At 28.1% G+C, this 19,781-nt stretch overlaps 3 protein-coding genes across 4 annotated transcripts; all 3 read left to right on the top strand.

The window, feature by feature from the left end:
• Positions 1-1,504: 1,504 nt before the first annotated feature.
• On the top strand, positions 1,505-4,707 carry LOC113797386 (prolyl 4-hydroxylase subunit alpha-1-like). Its single transcript, XM_075824759.1, has 9 exons — positions 1,505-1,877; positions 2,121-2,192; positions 2,274-2,602; positions 2,683-2,843; positions 2,906-3,040; positions 3,121-3,306; positions 3,405-3,722; positions 3,985-4,150; positions 4,212-4,707. Exons 1-9 carry the CDS (start codon positions 1,636-1,638, stop codon positions 4,280-4,282), a joined length of 1,680 nt encoding a protein of 559 aa, XP_075680874.1. The 5' UTR covers positions 1,505-1,635; the 3' UTR covers positions 4,283-4,707.
• Positions 4,708-7,532: 2,825 nt separating this feature from the next.
• Positions 7,533-15,230, top strand: LOC113797385 (uncharacterized). 2 transcript variants are annotated; one of them, XM_027347751.2, is made up of 12 exons: positions 7,533-7,635; positions 7,752-8,535; positions 8,907-9,587; positions 9,669-9,874; positions 9,939-10,062; positions 10,132-10,298; positions 10,427-10,547; positions 11,692-12,136; positions 12,254-12,477; positions 12,590-12,825; positions 12,957-13,427; positions 13,512-15,230. In XM_027347751.2, exons 2-12 carry the CDS (start codon positions 8,409-8,411, stop codon positions 14,268-14,270), a joined length of 3,561 nt encoding a protein of 1,186 aa, XP_027203552.1. In that variant the 5' UTR covers positions 7,533-7,635; positions 7,752-8,408; the 3' UTR covers positions 14,271-15,230. The 2 variants fall into 2 exon arrangements, with proteins under 2 accessions (XP_027203552.1, XP_075680869.1); XM_075824754.1 differs by having other exon boundaries at positions 7,752-8,539; positions 8,911-9,587.
• Positions 15,231-16,275: 1,045 nt separating this feature from the next.
• On the top strand, positions 16,276-19,666 carry LOC113797440 (protein Skeletor, isoforms B/C-like). The gene is made up of 11 exons (XM_075824930.1): positions 16,276-16,649; positions 16,780-16,864; positions 16,941-17,049; positions 17,114-17,250; positions 17,325-17,426; positions 17,497-17,683; positions 17,790-17,892; positions 18,071-18,101; positions 18,210-18,275; positions 18,413-19,325; positions 19,441-19,666. The coding sequence occupies exons 1-11, from the start codon at positions 16,388-16,390 to the stop codon at positions 19,636-19,638; spliced, it is 2,193 nt and encodes a 730-aa protein (XP_075681045.1). The 5' UTR covers positions 16,276-16,387; the 3' UTR covers positions 19,639-19,666.
• Positions 19,667-19,781: the final 115 nt, after the last annotated feature.

Below are 19,781 nucleotides of genomic sequence, written 5' to 3'. Positions count from 1 at the left end.
TTCTCTTTTTTTTTGGTTGTTCTCTAAATGTAAATAATAACAATTGGTGATATTGGTCATTAGCTTATCATCATCATCATCATATGTGAATCGAATATGAAAATAATCTATTTCCACCTAAGGAACTGAATAGTTTGGTTATTATATCTTTCCTTTGAGTGGGAAAACAAAATGTAACATTTTTTTTGTTCGCTCAGTGATTTTTTTTCGAATCGAACGTTTTTTTTTATTCGTTAAAATTTACAATTTTTTCATTCATTTCGAACGTTATTCTGTTTTGGCTTAAAGAATATTGATCATTGTTTTTTTCTTGTGGAAAATCACCCAATTCATTCAAGGTAAGTTTTTCAGAAAAACAAACACTTTTTTTTCAAAATTTGCTAATCGAATGATAATGAAATCAAACAAAATCAACAAAATAATAACAAAAAAAACTAGATCATCGGCCGGATATTTAAAAAAATCGGTCACCCAATAAATCATCAAAAATCAGTTAAAAGTTGTATTCAAACCTAAACCTAAACTAAACCAATCATAATCATCATTGTTTATCATTCGATTATCGATTTGACCTATAATCTTTTTATTTTTTTTTTTTGCTTCTTTGGCCAAAACTATCTTGATGTAACAAGTGAACAAAAAGAAAAAGTTGAACAACAACAAAAAATTGGTCGATCGATTTATTTTTTTTTTTTTTTTTTGAAAAAAATTACCTATTTGTGTGTATACTGATCGATTATTACAAAAATAAAACAACATAATGTAGTTCAATCTGATTCTTTTTATTCAATATTTATTATTGTTCAATCAATCCTTATTGATTATAACTTTGACATACTTTTTTTTTGTTGTTTTGGTTGAATTTACTTTCTTAAAGATTACTAATGAAAATGATTAGCATTACAATTGAATTTTTCTTCTTTTTTTTTGCTTATCCAAGGAAAAAAAACATCATTATTATTTAGTCGGTCATCATCATGACCATAATCGCGTAAATTCATTCGTAATAAATTATTGAATAAGAAAGGAAAAAAAAGAAAACATCTAAGGATTTTATCACGAAAATATAAATAAAAATTCAAAGATTTTCAAATACTTCCAGCCTTGGTCATTTAACAAGAAAAACAAAAATTAATTTTTTTTCCATTTTTCTTTTATTTTTCATCATCACCATCATCTGACCATAAATCCCAAAACGAAAAACCAACACAGCAATCAAATAAATCATCATCATTTTTTATATTGATCGGAAAAAAAGGATTTGTGTGTTTGTTTGTTTCTGACAACATCTGTCCATTCAAAATCCATCAAAAACAAACAAACGAATTTGTGTATTTTTCATTTCCTATTCAAAATATTAATTAATTTCAACAACAACAACAAAAATTCAAGAATCATTGTATTGTCATTTTCAAACTGTTTAAATGTTGAAAAAGAAGAAAAGAAAAATGTGATCATCCATTCATTCATTCATTCATTCATTCATTCATCAATATTGTGAGCAACAAGTTGTGATAAACATTTTGAGAAGAAAAAAATAATCTTATTGTGATAATCAGATTTCATATTATTACTTCAAATTTCTACTTTTTTTTTGAATTCAAATATAATTATTATAATAATTAAAATCTCATCATGAATGATCATTATGTTCAATTTTTAATCAATCAACGACGACGACGACAATCAAATTATTGTCATCGAAAATTTATATGTTCATCATTACCATTAATAAATGGCAACTATAATAATAATAATAATAATAAAATTTTATCCATAATCATATTGTCTTGTCTATTTTTACAATATGATAGAATATCAATGGTTAATTGTGATATCTTTAGTTCAACGGCTACCATTCAAAGTTTAATGCACCTGTAAGTTATTTTTCTTTTCCTCATTCACAATCACAATTACAATCATGACTTTATCGTGGAGACAAACACGCACGCACATAACATTATTTTTTTCCTCTAATCGATAATAAATTTTCAATTTTATTTTCTTTTTTTTGTTGTTGATACTATTTATAATCTTTACTTTTTTTCTCTCTCCCTCTCTATTTAATTGTGATAATTTTATGTCAATCATCTTTTATGTTCTGGTTGAATTGGCAATAGTGAACGACATCTTGTCACTTCCTTAACATTATATATGGAAAATTTAGAAGAATTAACAAATCAGATTAAAATGTATGTAGAAATGAAATTCAATTTTGAATTGTAAATAGTAAACATTAACTATTATTATGTGCGATATTTGAATGAATTCAGATATCTAAGTGAATTTGCCTATTCAGCTGGACAGAAACAATTTGCCGGAACTTATGCAGATAATTTAATGGATAATCCATTACAGGCATATCAATTAGTTAAACGTTTAACAATTAATTGGAATAAAATTGTTAAAACAGTAAAAAAAGATGATGAATGGCAAGAAGTAGATCGATTAATGACTAGCTATAGTATGTTATTGCCGAAACAAGAAGATTTAAATGGTGCTGCATTGGCATTGATTCGTTTACAAGATACTTATAATCTAAGTTTAACCGATTTAGCTGATGGTTATATTATGGGTAAAGATTCTTCCATACGATTATCAGGTAAATGTTTTTATACAGGATAATATTACCAGGAAATTTTCTAATAACGAAATTGTAATTGTTGCATTCAATTTGGTTAGCACGCGATTGTCTTTATTTGGGTAAAAATGCATTCAATCATGGCTATTATGGCCATTCATTAGAATGGTTCGATGAAGCATTAGTGCGTGCATATCACGAAGGTAATCGTACAGCATCGGTAGATGAAATTATTCCATTTTATCAATTGGCTATCGAATACGTAAGTTTCCTGTACTAAAAGATAACCTATTTTTTTAGAATGATTCATTCATGCATTCATAGATCGAGCGATTAGACGATGAATTGCGAGAACAAAATTATCCACGACATTCGGATAAACTTCGTGTAGTCGAAGGTGATAATTTAGATTATAAACATTATCAGATGCTTTGTCGTGGTGAAGAGTTTCCAATGAATGTAAGTATAAATGAAAAAAATCATTATTTTTTGGGATGAAAATTTTGTTTCTTTTTTATTCACATCAAAAAAAAACTTAGAAAACTGAATCAAAGCGGCGAGCATCAGTACAACGATGTTATTATTCAACCAACAATGGACATCCATATCTAATATTAAGACCATTAAAAGTGGAACAATTCAATAGTGAACCATTTATAGCAATGTATTATGATGTTATCAGTGATAAAGAGATTGCAATGATCAAAGAATTATCAATGCCAATGGTAAGTTTATTATTATATTGACATATCATGATTTACGTATTAGTGTTTGATTGAAATTTCATGACCTAACAAAATGATGTTTTTTTTCCTGATACCAGTTAACTCGAGCACGAGTATTGACCGATGAAAAAGATAATGAAATATCGACCGTACGTGTATCACAAACTGCTTGGTTTACCGAAGCTACCGAACCATTAATTGGTCGATTAAATCGTCGTATTGAAGCTATAACCGGACTTTCAGTGAATATGAACAAAAGTGATTGTGAACTAGTACAGATTGCTAATTATGGTATTGGCGGTCATTATGTTCCACATTATGATTATCTTATTAAGGATAAGCCTGAAAGCCAACGTACAAACATTTCGGAAAAAGATCAATATGCCGGCGATCGTATGGCAACATTTATGTTCTATGTATGTATAATCAATTATTTCATTGTTTTTTCTCGGTTTGTTTCTTAGTCATCATTATCCGAAAATAATTTTTCTTCCATCTTTTTTTCTTTTCATTGTTGTTTTTCTCATTATAATCGCTATTATTAATATTATACTTTACATCCATCATCATTGTAATTCTCGCTGTGTGTATTTATTTTCAAAACAATGGATGTTTTTTTTCTAATCAACACAACAACATGAATCGTACATTTTATTTATTATTATATAAATAAAATAGCTTTCTGATGTTGAAGTTGGTGGTTCGACAGTTTTCACCCGGCTTGGTATTCGTGTGAATCCGGTTAAGGGAGCTGCCATTTTTTGGTATAATCTATTACGTAATGGTGAAGGAATTATCGATACAATACATGGTGCATGTCCAGTTTTGATTGGAGAAAAATGGGGTAATATTTATTTATTTGTTGCTTAATATCTTATTATTTTCATTTATTTATTATAAACTAGTTGCCAATTTTTGGATTCGTGAACATGGACAAATATTTCATCGTCCTTGTAGCCTGGATCCAACCAAATAATCCTATAGAAAAAAAATTGCATAAAAAAAGATTAACATTTGTTTCAAATTATTGTTCACTATATATCATCATCATCATCATCATCATCAAAATGTTTGTTGTCTTAATTATTGTTAAGTTTCTCATCGAATTTTGTTTTGTATATCTTATATCACACATTATTTTTTTTTATATTTTGATTTTTGTTTTAAAAATAACTTTAAAAAAAATTCATTGCCGGCCATAATTATCCCATACGAACAATGAAAACAGTTTTTTTCTCTCATACCACATTTCCTGTCTGGCAATGTAAAAAAGTGGAGAGAGAAAAAAAAGACAATTCTTTAAATCTTATTCAAACATCAATGAAAAATAGTGGCAAGAATGTCATGTTAATGATGATGATGAAAACAAATACATTTTATAATAAAAAAAAATCTATCAAAGATTATCTTTCGACAACAATGAATGAATGAATGAATGAATAAAGAGAATTGTGTTTATTATCATTTTGAATTATCCAACGAAGAATATAAAACCACCAAACGAAACAAAAAAAAAATTTCTGACAATCAAAATTTATGATGTTCTTCCGTTTTATTTTCAAAAAAAATTTATAACATCATCATTTTGAATGAACAACAATGCTGATGATGATATTCAACTACCAATAAACGGAGGGAAAGAAGAGAGGTGGTTGAAAAATGAAGATTTTGTTATATAAAATAAATTCAAAATCCGCATCATCATCCGTTTTTATCATCATCCTCATCATCAACAACATCAACAACAACAAATATATTCTTCCTATTTTTTTCACATAAACATCAATGGATAATGATGATGATTCTTCAGACCAATAACATACACACACACACACACTTTAGCAATGATTTAATAGTTGTATATAGATTTATAATAATAATAATAATAAACTGAATTGTGTAAAAGAAGTAAAAGAAAATATAAAATAAAATAAAATATAAAAAAAACGACAAAAACTAAAAATAAACTCCTGTTGCCTCGGTGTGTTTTTGCCAAAATAATACTATTTTTTTTCCGTTTCAACTGTATGTGTTTTTTCTTTCTGTCGATGCCAAACATTATATAGATCAAATGATGAGAAAAAACGGAAAAAAAATATATAACCAAAAATAAAATGTCTGCATGGCTAGATGATCATGATGTTTTTTTTTGCATTCACTTGTTGAAAAAAAAATGTTATGTTAAAAATATAGGAATTTTTCATTACTTTTGCGTTTTGTCTTGTTTTTGTGTTGTTGTAAAAACCGCACTTTTCGAACGGACGACGGAATCGGAATCGCATTGTAAAACAAAAATAATGCCATACTTACACTGAGAGGTATATGGTTTTTTTTTCTGGAAAAAAAAGGGGTGTGTATTTGAAGATTTTCTTTTCTGCAAACAAATCGAGATAGGCACTGTATGGCGCCGTCAGAAACACAGACACTGGTGTTTTCGATTTTCAACAAAAAAAATTAACCAAAACAAATACAGAACAGAAAAAATGAAGAATTTTTGCATATACGTATCTGACAACAACAACAACAACAAAAACAAAAATTTACTGTTGCTGTGTGTTACCATTTGAAAATTTCAAAGATCATCATCATCATTATCCAATTGCATCATCGATTTTGATTTATTTTCATTTTTGATTTTAAATATGAAATCGATGATGATGAATGATTGTTGATCTAAAATATGTTTTGATATTTTTTTTTGTTTCGCTTTGCTTTGATTTTTGAATGTTACTTCTTTTTTTCTCCTGATCAAAAATGGTGATGGGTGATGATGATTTAATTGATGTTGTGTGTGTGTGTGTGTGAGTGTTCGATTAGATCCGTTGTGATTTGTCATTTATGAATAATAAATTCTATCTGCATATTGCATCATAAGTGTAATTCCAAATTTGATCATTTTTTCCCTTTTTTATGATTTTCTCATTTCATTTTTTTGCTTTTTTCTTTGTTTCGTGTGAAAATTCCGAATGAATCCGGTTCATCATAATTAAAATTTTCATTTTTTTATTTGATGACGAAAAAAAAATCCATTCCGCTACTTTTGTGATGTGCATCATTAGTTCAAAAGTCAGTGTATTCATTCATTTTGTGAAACGAATGAATGATGCTCACCCACCCACCCACACACACACACACACTCAGCAGATTCTTGAACAGAATTTTTTTTTCTCACTCACATTTATAGAATGAAAAGAGAAAATAAAAATTCTCATCCGAAAATTGTTTATTTGAAAATTTGTTTTTCTATTTTCACTATTTAAATGTGTGCTGATGTGAAATTTTTTTTTCAAAGCGAGAATCAAAAAATAAAAAAAAAAAGAAAGAAACAGAATTCGATTTACATATCAATACGCCGTATTCATCATACGCACACACACACACATTACATTTACATTTTCATCATCGACAACAACATCAACGACCATGTAAATCTCGATGATAATCGGCAATGAAATTCAATGAAAATGAAGAAGGAAAAAAAACATTCAAACATTGAAATAAAACAGACCTTTTTTTCGTTTGGTTTCGTTTAGTTTTTTTTCTGTGATTGCAAAAAACAAACAATTTCGCATTTCTAAACTGGTAATAAACAGAATCAAACTTTCAAATTCTGTTTAAATTCTTCTTCAAAATCGAAATATTTTAATCGAATTTTTTTTTGAAAATCTTCATCATCTGACTTGTTGAATGTTTCTTCTTTTCTTTCCTTTTTTATTCACAACACATGTAGGACCGGAAACATTTTGTTTTTTGTTTTTGAATCTCAAATGCTACACTGGAAGAAAATAATCAAACCATACAATCATCAACATCTTTGGTTTTTTTTTCGCCATCAATGTCATCATCATCATCATCATGTGGCACGTGTCATCTGAATGTTATTCAAATAAATATTTTATTAAGAAACTTTTTTTGGAAAAAAAATTGAACCTTATTTTTGACGCGTGCCTTGACACTCTTCTTCTTTGTTTCTTTTGTTTCCGTTTTTTGTTTGGTTAAATCTTTGACCATCATTTCTTTAAAAAAAACCATTAACACTAAATTATCTTCCGATCCGTAGATATCTGGTCCGTCTTAAAAAAAAAAATCTTTTACAATTCAAACCAAACCAAACCAAACCAACATTACTTGTAATCGATTTATTGCGACCATATGGTCTACAGATGTGTGAATAAATGAATGAATGAATGATGATGATGATCAGAAAGATCATCTAAAGTTTTTTATTTTTTTCTTCTTCATGTTTGTTTGTTTGTTTTTTCATTTACAGTTTTATATATTAGATCTTTGTGTCTCTGTTTGTGTAAAAAACATTGAAACTTCATTTGGGTAAAGAAAAAAAAATGTCTTTTTTTACATAGACACACATCACACAGTGTTGCAGTATTGTGTGAGTGTTTCATCTTCATTCACTAATTTTGCTTTTCTTAATTTTTTTTTCTTAGACTAGATGAATGAATTTGTTTTTTTTTTGCATTTTCTATCTTTCTCCCTTACATTATTTGGAACTGAATGAATTCGACAACGTCGACCAACCAATCAAACAAAACAAAACTATACCACCACCAACCAACCAATCATTTTCTTTTGAAAAAATATAAATTTAAAGAAAGCCAAAGCAGAAAAAAAACGAATTTAAACATTTTTCAATAGCACCCATGTTGTTGTTGTTGTACCCTGTGTCTATCTGGTGTGGTGTGTGTGTGCCGGTGATTGTCAATTTTTGATGATTTTCAAATGGTGACATTTTCAACAAAAAAAATTGTCTCATCTTCATTGACATTGTCCATATAGCAGGACACTCTCTTTAGCTGCAAATACCAAAAACGAATCCTTACAAATTCAATATTCAATCTGACCAAATGGTTAATAATGGCTGCTTGTTGTCGTGAATTGAATTAGAATTCATATTAACAATCATCGTATAATTGTATATTAACAGCATTCAATAATTGTTGACCATAATAAGCAAAAGTTCAATACAATTTTTGGACAATTTTCCTTCATTGGACATCATCATTCTTGATTATTTGAATAATATAAGTGAAAAAAGAAAATCTTTTTTTTTCCGGTGCCCATCAAGAATTTTCTACTCATCAATAATGGCTTATTTAAGATTGCATATCGATGCAATAATCATCCTCATTATAATTATTGTATCATCATCATCTTCATCTTCATCATCATCGTCATTGAATTCGCATCCGGTTTCCGTTGCTAATGGAAAAAGTAAGTAATTCTTTTATATTTCGTTTTTGTTGTTGGTCTTCATTATTGAATAATGATCAATTTGGCTACACGAAAAAATCCATTGAAGTAGTATTTCCTACATATGTAAAAGGGGAAAAAAAGAAAATTTCGATTTGGAAATTAGAAAACCTTGAAAGTTTTTTTTTTTGGTGAATGTCACCAAGTGTGTGTGTGTGTGTGTTTCATTTAGGTCATTTTTATTCGCTGACCAACATATGTTTATTCTATATTGATTTTAATTTCTTTCACACTTTCTTTATTGGTATATTATGTGAAACTTGATATTTGATTTTGTCTTTTTTCTTCTATTCCACAATCACAATGGTTCCGTTTCATTACCTATAATTTAGATAGAGCAATTATTCTTATACGACAACAAAAGAATCGATCTACAAATCATTATATTCGTGAATTATATCAAAATATAACATTCAATTGTCGTGTTGATTTTATTGATGAAAAAAATCATCACCATCATCATTATCATCATTTGAATAAATCAAAAAATTTACAATTAAAACGATCATGGTATCGTGATAATGGTCAATGGTTAGGTCCAATTGAAAAAGATAGAAAATTAATTGGTATTAATGAACGATATCGTTTTCAATCGGATAATAATAATGATGAAGCTAGTTTAATGAAAATTAAACATCTAAATGAACATGATATGGGAATTTATTTTTGTTCTGTTTGGGCTATCAATTCTACTGATCAAACATTAATATCAAAAAATGAAACATTTCAATATGAATTAAAAATTATACAACCAAATCAAAATGATGATGATCATTTACAACCAATAACGGCTCAACTGTATCAGAGAGCAGAAAAATCAATCGATGATTCATTGATTCAAAATAAAATAATAAATCATACGGTAGTTGATAGAAATTTTGATGCCGGTGTCGAATCATGGCTTTTTAATAATGATTTTCATAATGAAAGTAATGATGATTATGAAGATGATAAAGGTGAAGATGATTATAAAGATTTAGATGATGAAGAATATGAAGGTTTGCCATTGGATTGTAAGTTTATCAATATCATAAATGAAATACCTAGTAAATTACCTTGTCTTTGTTTTTTTTTCGCAAACCCCAATATAAAAGCTGAACTAAAATTTATCGAAAATGATGGTGAAGAATTTCATGTATATAATGTAAGCGAATTTCCATCGTTTATGCAATTAGAAGAACAATCCGGTTATTTAGTTAAACTTCGTTGTCCAATTCGTGGCCATAAAAATAATACTAAATATCGTTGGTTTAAAGGATCAAATATACTGAAAGGTTATTTACGTGATAATGGTGAAAATGTAAGTTTCGTTTTTTTCCAAAAAAAACCTGTTGATTCATTTGTCATTGTAAAAAAAAATAAAGATGAAAATTGATCGATGGAAATTAGATTTGGAAAATATTGGCCAATCTGATGCTGGTAATTATACATGTGATGTAAAGAATCCATATGGTCATTATAATTTTACATTTAATATACGTGTACATTGTAAGTTATTCAACAACAATAAGATGATATTGAAATTATATCATTTGGTTAATTAAATATTTTTTTTAGATTCAATAAGACATCCACCCGTATTAACTAATTTAAATGTCAAGATTAACAATACAGTTTTGGTTGGTGATAATGTAACATTTGATTGTCGTTATCGTTCAGCAGTGATTGCTAATTTTAGCTGGTTTCGTGTTTATCCAGATAAAGATCCAGACAAAATTAATAATGTAAGCATAATTTTAATATAAATAATAATGAGAATGAATAATCAGCTTTTTTTCATCGATGTTTATTTTGAAAAAATTGCTATTTATTAATTATAAATCAATTAATCATCAAATTAAAATTTTTAAAGGGAAAATCGCTTATGCTGAATCTAACAAATGTTAGTAAAGATGATAGCGGAAATTATACATGCGTTGTCAGCAATCCTTTTGGAACTATTCAACGTTATTTCTTACTCAACGTTGTTTCAGGTAAATAAATACATTTTTCTTTTCATTTTGTGTTTTTGGTTCTTGTCTTTTTTGCAAATCGCGAATACAATTACAAAAGTTTTTTCTTGTGTTCCCCCCTCCTGATCAACTATTATGAAAAAAGATTACATTCATTATCATTACATTAGAGTTTGTTTGATTTTTCTTTCTTTCACTTGTAAACATATGTAAATCGAATTCATTCAAAATGATTTCATTTTTTGTTTTGTTTATGTTTACATTTAATGATGATGATTGAAAAAAAAATTCTGTCTGTTTTTGTTTTTTGCTTATCCAGTCAATATATTTATGTGTGTTTGTGTAATCATTAATCGTATTAATGTAGTCAGGCAACAACAAAAAAAAAAAAACTGGATTGGAACCATATTCGGCACACATATTGGCAATATAATCCTCACCAAAAAAAAATGACGATCAACAATAACAATTTATAGTAGAAAAAAAATCGTTTTCAGTTTTTTTGTTTAGTTGTTTTTTCCCTCTCTTTTGTCCAAAAAGAACATTTATATAAATTAAACATATATACACACACAGTTTACATAATAGTCATCCGTGATTTTTGATGTTGTGTTCATGTGATGCTTTGTTTGATGATGATGATGTTCAATAGATTCATGCAACAGAAATTTTTTTGTTTTGTTTCGATTGAACATCATCACCAATGTAAAACGATTGGGCAAGAACATACATACACATAATGTTAGAAGAATCCAGTAATAATGATAATATTAACAGCTAAACATCATAAATGAGAAAAGAAAAGCAACAAAAATACATAGTTAGTTTTAGTTGTTTTTTTTGCTTATTGAACATTCTCAAATAAAGCAAAAACATACTGTATCAGGAGTTTTGAATTGTTTTTTTTCTTCTGAAGAATCACTATATGAATCATCAATTGGTAAAAGGTCAAATCCAATTTTCGGTTATTCAATAAAAGGAAAACTATATACAGGGGACAAAGAGATTAGATATTAAAAAAAACTATTGATGTAATTTTTCTTCAATCAAATTTCAATTCAATTTTGTTTCTGGTCATGTTTTTTTCTTTCTATTCATTCATTGCATTGCATTCCATTCATTTGTTCGTTTATTTTTCTTCTTTCCCTTTTGATATCAACTGTAGAGTCATTTTCATTTGTACCATATGCACACCACATGTTATGGGTAGTTGTTTTATTAATATTATTGGCAACAATATTGGTCACCTATATCCTATACAATAGCCGTTTACAAACAAATAAAAAAATAACGATTATAGCACAGAAAAGTTTTATAATCAAAAAGAAAATTATACTTGAAAATCCATTGTCATATGATTTATCAACAAATGGTGGTGGTAGTAATGGTGATCCAACATTATCATCATCAATGATGATTAATCATAATGAATTTGATAATAATCGAATATTGGATGGTAAAGGAGGATCATTTGATATGTTTTCACCATTAGTTAAAATTGATTGTGAACATATTTTGATTGATACGAATGATTTGGATATTGGAAAAAAATCTGGTATGACAGAATATGAAATACCATTGGATAAAGAATGGGAAATGGATCGTAACAAGTAAGTTCAAAACAAATCAAATCAAAATAATTCAATTATTATAAATTGGAAAATTGTTTTAACAAAAAAAAAACAAATCATTTTTTTTTTTAATTTGTCAATATCATCATCATCAAGTGTTACAATTTATTGGAAAGAAAAATTGGGCGAAGGTGAATTCGGTACGGTTGTCAAAGGAGAATTGTCAAATTCAATTTATAAAACTGAAGTGGCTGTCAAGATGTTAAAAGAAGGACATTCCGATGATGAAATGATTAATCTGATTTCTGAATTAGAAGTGATGAAACGTATTGGAAAACATCGAAATATAATCAATTTGATTGGTTGCTGTACACAGAATGGTATTATTTATTTATTTATTTATTTATTTTTATGTTTGTTGTTTTCGTTCGATTTTAATATGTTTCAAATTCAATAATCCCTATGGATAATGTTTTCTATTATTATTTTTAGGACCATTATGGGTAGTTGTCGAGTATGCACCTTACGGAAATCTTAGGGATTTTCTACGTAAAAAACGAGAAGAAATGATTACATTCAAACAACAACAACAACAACAGAATAACAATATCAATGAACAAAAAGAATTTCATTATGTTCCTGAAATGTTTCAACATCAACAACAAAAATTGCAGCTAAAATCATTTTCATCATTGACATTTTTAGATTTAGTCAATTTTGGATATCAGGTTTGTTGAAATTCGAATGTTTTTTTTTCAATAACAATTTTAAATTAATGGTTATATGGTGAATCATCATCATAATCATCATTGTTGTTGTTTCTTTTTTTTTGTTTCGTTTTTGTTTTTGAATGTTTTAGATTGCTCGTGGTATGGAATATTTATCATCCAAAAGATGTGTACATCGTGATTTAGCAGCTCGTAATGTTCTTGTTTGTGAAAATAATATTCTTAAAATTGCTGACTTTGGTTTGGCAAGACGAATACAAGGTGATTATTATCGTAAAACAACGAATGGTCGTCTGCCTATTAAATGGATGGCTATCGAATCGTTAGAAAATCAAATGTATACAACACATTCAGATGTTTGGAGTTTTGGCATACTATTATGGGAGATAATGACATTAGGACGAACACCATACCCGGGTATAAATGTTCATGAACTATGGAAACGTTTAGAAAGTGGATATCGTATGGAACAGCCAATCAATTCGGATGAACAAATCTATGCCATTATGCGACGATGTTGGCATAAACAGCCAAATGAACGCCCTAGTTTTGCACAGCTAGTTAAAGAAATTGAAAACATAGAATATTCCTATTCAAACAGAGTATGTGATAATCTTTGATCAAAATAGTTTTGAAAAAATTGATAATTTAAAATTTTAACTTTTTAACCAAATGAATTCATATAGGAATATGCTACACTTCATTTCCCAGGTGTTGATGTTCATTCTTCAGCATCAAGTTCTGAAGAAGATAACATTGAAGATGAAACAAACGAATCGACTATTGCTGCCACATCAGAATATGATAATGATAGACTTAGAAAAAGAGATGATGATGATGATTATAACGATGATAATAATGATATTGAACATCGATATAATAATTGGCATGCTTCAGCAGCAATGAATTTTCCAATATCAGCATTAGGTTTAACCGATACAATTAATGATAATGATTCATCATTATCGGGTAAATGGTTCAATATGAATACATCAAGATTTGCCGGTTCAAATCATCATTATATCAATGGAAATGCATTACGTGAAACATTATTACGTGAACAATCATCAACATTATTTCAACAACAAGAAAATAACAAAATGACTAAAGAATTGGATGATTACACAACAACATCAACTAATGTAACGATTGGTTATCCTAACGATCCAACAACACCACCACCACTTATTCATCATAATCGTATTTATATGAATGGAGATGATCTAACAATGATACCTCAACACAACAAAGACACAACAACATCATTGATGGTCATACCACAAACAACAACAACAACAAAACCGGCATCTATAACAATCAACAAATGTTATGATTTTGATTTTCTATGTCGAAAATTGGAAAATCATCCAACAAAATCATCATCTGCTGCTGCTGCTACTGCTGCTATGATTATATCGCAACAAGAAACAAATGAAAATTGTTGAGAAAAAAAAATCAATCAATTTAAATTATTGGAACTAGGTATTTTTTTTCTTCATTGTGATCACACAAACCGACGACAAGAATATTTCTCGAAGAGTATTATTATTCGAACATAAATGTGATATTAAGCAGTTTTTTTCTTTTAACGACAAAATCATCATCATCATCATCATCAACATCATTAATATATCATACACTAGTCTGACCATTGTATTATTACATAACCACAACAACAACAAAATAACCGATATGACAAAAAAATTATATCCGACTTGATCGATGTAGAGTTTACTGAGAACCAATGTGTAGTTCCAGTCCAATGAAACCATTCACCAGAACGCGCACACATGATATTGTTTTCAAAGGAAATGATTCGGATCGTCGGGCGATCCATGAAAAATCGAAAAAATGAACACCCGGTATCTTAATGGAGCAGAGCTAGAACATTATTATTGGGAAAAAGAAAGAAAAAATTATTTCACAATTGACCGATATCGCGTAGGTGGCGAATGTCAACAACAACTGTCATATACACTTGAAAAAAAATATATTCAAAATTCATTATTTTTCTCAATCACATTTAATATGATTGACTCTTTTTATTTCTTCCTTTTCCAAAGTTCCAAATGTGTGCTTACTTTCTGATTGAAAAGTTGAAATGTTTTTCTTTTAGCTCTGATCATTGATCATTTTCAGGCAGGTTATTTGCTTTTCCAAGTTTCATTCATTCATCATTTACAAACAAAAAACACAAAGAATAATCGTTTACAATTTCATCAATAGTTTTGTTTGTTGTCGAATATTCTGGTTACGTTTTGTTTTGTTTTTTAATTGTGTAAATATTTTACATTTTTCAACACTTTCGTGGGATGCTTGCTTGTGGTGGGTGTATGGTGATGTAAGAATTGCAGAAATTTTTTTCTTTATTTTTGTGTGAATCAAGTAAATATTGATTTTTGTAATTTTCTTTTTCAACCAACGAAACAAATATGAAAAAATTTCTAAATCCTATGTATATTTTCTGACAAACTTTTGCATAATGATAATTTGTGATGGAATTTTTATTTAAAAAACACATTTATTCAACAGACAACATTCTACAACTTTCATTCATACATAAACTCTTCACTCATTTTTATCATTCATTTTATTGACGAAAAAAAACAAAGAATTCATCATTATCAATTAACTTAATTTTCATAATTTGTTTATATTAAGCATATCACAATTCATTTGGATTATTCATAAATCATCAAGAATAAATTTTTAAATGATAAAATAAATTTAAAAATTTTATTTATAAAGAAAATTTATCGTTTTTTTTTCATAATGAAATACCGATTTATTCATTCTTGCATTCTGATAATTTTTTTCATATTTTCTTGGCTACTATTTGAAATAGCATCATCATTGGGTAATGTTTGTTTAGTTTTTGCGTTTTCAAATTGTTGAATTTTTGAAAAAAACCTTTTCATTTTCATTCCCCTACAAAATATTGCCGAATGATGATAATAGATAATGGAAATAATCGATATTTTGGTCAATATGTTGGATCATTTAATCATAATTGGAATAATATTATTACCGGTGATGTTTATTTCGTCAATAAACATACATTATTTCTTTACAATTTTAGTTTTAATGGTCAAGAATCAGGTAAACGATACACACTATATAAATTTTTCTTTCCTTTTTTTTCATTGCACTTAATTTGATCAACCAAAATATAATTGTTCAATATATAATACAAACACATTCTACAAACAAACAAACAAACAAAAGAAGAGAGTTTCATGGTTAGCAGTCGATTGTAAGTGTATTATATGTAACGGTGGTAATATGAGAATAATCTTTTGGTCGATTGCTTTCCCTAAAACACACAAAGTCAATTGGACAACATTGTCCGAACAAAAAAATAGCGAAAAATACCAAACAAATAGTTGAAGGGGAACGAAATAAAACAGCAAATGTTTAATTTGCATAATGTTTGACCAATATAGACAGTTTTCTCGCTATAGCTTGTCATTCAGAAAAAAGTCTGGGTTTATGTTTTTGTGTGTGTGTGTATGTTTTTTATTTGAAGCTAAATATCTTTACCATTTTTTTTCGTTTGAATATAATGATTTTGCCTAATGTTTTTGGCCTTGTCCGAACAACATACTTTTCACACACACATGGTCAATTTATGATACGGAAGCAAAATCTCTTCTTTCTTTCATTCCATTCATTTTTTCTTGATCTACCTTTCGGAATGAATTTTTATGATAATTTCTTTTCGGGAAAAAATCCTGTAACAATAATAATCTTATTGTTGTGTTTGTGGTTGGTGATTGTGAAATTCTTTGTCAAGAATCAAGTCTGTTGCTGTTTGGTTTTGTTTTGTTTGTTTCACTCTATTTTGATGATTTTTATTTTGACAATTTTGAAAATTTCAATTCTCAAATTTCAAATATTTGAAATATTTTGTTGCCGTAATTAAACATGACATTTTTTTATGATTTTTTAAAAAAGATGTTTATTTCAAAGTTGGTGGCCATAATGATCCGAATATTAGATCGAATACAGATGGAATCATTATACCTGATGAGTTGGGAAGGTAAGTAATTAACAAGTAATTCATTCATTTTCCGACTGTTACTAATGTAACTGGAAAATATTTTCACATTGAAAAGATTTCATCAACTGGGACGTTATCGAAATCAAAACATTTTACTTACCTTACCGAAAGGAATTTCTGCCGATAAAATTCGCTGGATATCATTATGGAGTAAAAGACTTTTGGTAAACATTCTTTTTTTTATTTTCTTTTGAATTCTTAATTTTTATTTGCGAAAAACAAAAACAGAAAAGTCTTGCCGAAATACGTATTGTTAAAACGATTGCCGTACCTGAACTAAAAAGTTTAGGACCATTAATAAATACAAAAGATTCGGTAAAAGCTAAAAATATTTTCGCCATCGATGATAAAACAATTTTGATCAGGTAGATCTTTAAAGAGCTTTTTTTTCGTTTCGAAAAATAGTATACAATTTGTGTGTTTTTGGTTACTTTCATAGAAAATTTCATTACAATATTAATTGTTTACGTTGTGGTTTTTTTGTCGGTTACGGTGCGATACCAAATTCTTTTGGAATCAAAATACCCGATGAACATGCAAGGTTTGTTTATTCATTAATTCATTTATTCATTGCAATCCGAACCTTGAAATGATTGATTTATAATTTATAGCTTTTCCAAATTACGTAACTATTATAATGAAGATATAATATTACGATTACCTCGTGATTTGAGCTTAATAAATAATATCGATTGGTTTGCTATATATGATCCTGAACATAATAAATGTTATGGTTATATTCATATTGATAAAAAAAATTTAAATATACCACCAAGTATGGCATTCATGTTAACTTATGTAAGCATAATAATGATGATGAAAAAATTGATGTTTAAAGAGAGAATAATTGAATCAAAAACAAAAATGATGATAATATAATCGTTTCTTACAAAAAAAAAATTAGGTTACATTATTTTCCAATTGTGAACAAATATTACCCGGATTGATGCATATTTCATGGGAAATTCGTCATCCAGATATTTACATACAACTTGAAGCTAGAATTGGTAAGAAGAATTTTTTATTTCTTTTAAAAGACCAATAGATGTTATCTGTGATGGAAAGTCTATTGGGTACCACATTTTAAATTTTTTTTCAATAATTTTTAAACTTGAATGTTATTTATAAACAACAACAACAACAACAACAAAAAAATGATACAACTTTTAACATAAACCATAAAAGCATCAAATCAATATGCTGCATTTGGATTGAGGTATGAAAAAAAAGAAAAAGTTAACGTTTATTTATTAAATGAACACTTTTGATGTTGTTGTTTTGTTTTCGTTTTTTTTCTTCTGATTGTAATTTGATTTCTCCCCAGTGGTTCATTTAAACAAAGTAAAATGATTGGTTCCGATGTATTTGTTACCTATTATGATGCTGACAGGTAAAGAAAATAACAAAAAAAACATTACAGTATTAAAAACAAAATTCTAATATGCAAACAAAATCCATCCATCCATCCATCCATTTATTTTTTCAATTTCTGTTCTTTCTGTTTATTATTATTATTATTATTTGTAGCAATAAAGTTGTTCTGGAAGATTTCACTGTAACGGGCAAAACTCAATGTAATTTACAAACAGGAATTGGTGTTTGTCCGGATACGCTTGTTGGCGGTAACAATGATCTGGAATTGTTAATGTCCAGTTACATTGATGGATTGATTAAAGTTACATTTCGTCGTTCAATATCTGTAATGCGTGATCATCAAAATGATCTACCATTTTTAATACATGATCCGAATCCAATTGTAGCAGCAATCGGTACATTGGATACGCATAAAAATCCAAGTTATCATACTGTTGCAGTTAATACAAAATATCATCAATCCAAATATCGTCCAATGACTATTGTTAATTTTGGCCGTAAAAATCCTAAACGAAATTGTTATGAAAATTTATGGGATAAAGTGATCAACGAACCGGCAAATATTTTCAACACAATTGCAAATTCACAGGTTTCAGAGACGGAAATAATTTATGAACTTCGACCATGGAAACCTGCCATAATAAAAACGACCAATAATCACGTATTTCATGTTGTAATTGGACCAGCTGGTAATGCACAACAAGGTTATACATCGATCACTGGCCAAGAATCTCCTGGTATTGCATTCTGGATAAATGATTTACTCATACCAGAATTACATGTTGTTCGTGGTCATGATTATACATTTTTAATTGAAACCGGTGATAATCGTACAGATAAAAAACATTATCATCCATTTTATATTACTGATTCACGTGAAGGTGGTAATCCAAATAATTTTTCCATAAATCATCATATATATGCTGGAATTAGATTTCATGATGGTATAGCTGATCCACAACCAGGAACTGGTCGTTATTGTGAATTGATTGAAAGTTCTCGTGTTGATCCAGCATTTATTTATTCAATTGAAGATTATCGTAAAACATTACGATTATATTGTGGAGTATGTATTTGATAATGATTAACATTATGGTTAAAATAATAATTTTTTTCCTTTTTTGTTTTTGATCGGTCGGTTGGCTGATTTTTTTTCTGTTTGTTTTGTTTATTCTTATCAGAAAGGAAATGTTGGATCATTTAGATGGAGACCGGACAACAATACACCCGATACAATATTCTATCAAAGTTTTACTGAAAAAAATATGGGATGGAAAATCAAAGTAACATCATCATCATCGACAACAACATTATCGCAAATATTATTACTGTTAGAAACATTGGCCATTCTAACTACCATTATTATTGTTTTGTTGTAAATTTCTTTGCTTTTTTTTCACTTTTTTTGTATCAATGAAAAAAAACGGATAAAAATAAAACAAAACAAATTTCAAATTTTTCGTAAAAATGAAAAAAAACCTTTGATTATTCAATCAATCACTCGCTAGGTGTCATTGTTGGC

This window comes from Dermatophagoides pteronyssinus, unplaced genomic scaffold (assembly GCF_027571235.1).
Source record: "Dermatophagoides pteronyssinus isolate colony J.1.1.1.1 unplaced genomic scaffold, Derpt_VIB-CSIC_2022.12 sq0002, whole genome shotgun sequence".
Classification (NCBI taxonomy): Eukaryota; Metazoa; Arthropoda; class Arachnida; order Sarcoptiformes; family Pyroglyphidae; genus Dermatophagoides; species Dermatophagoides pteronyssinus.
The sequence above is the reverse complement of the archived record's forward strand: the minus strand, read 5'-3'. Positions and strand labels throughout refer to the sequence as shown.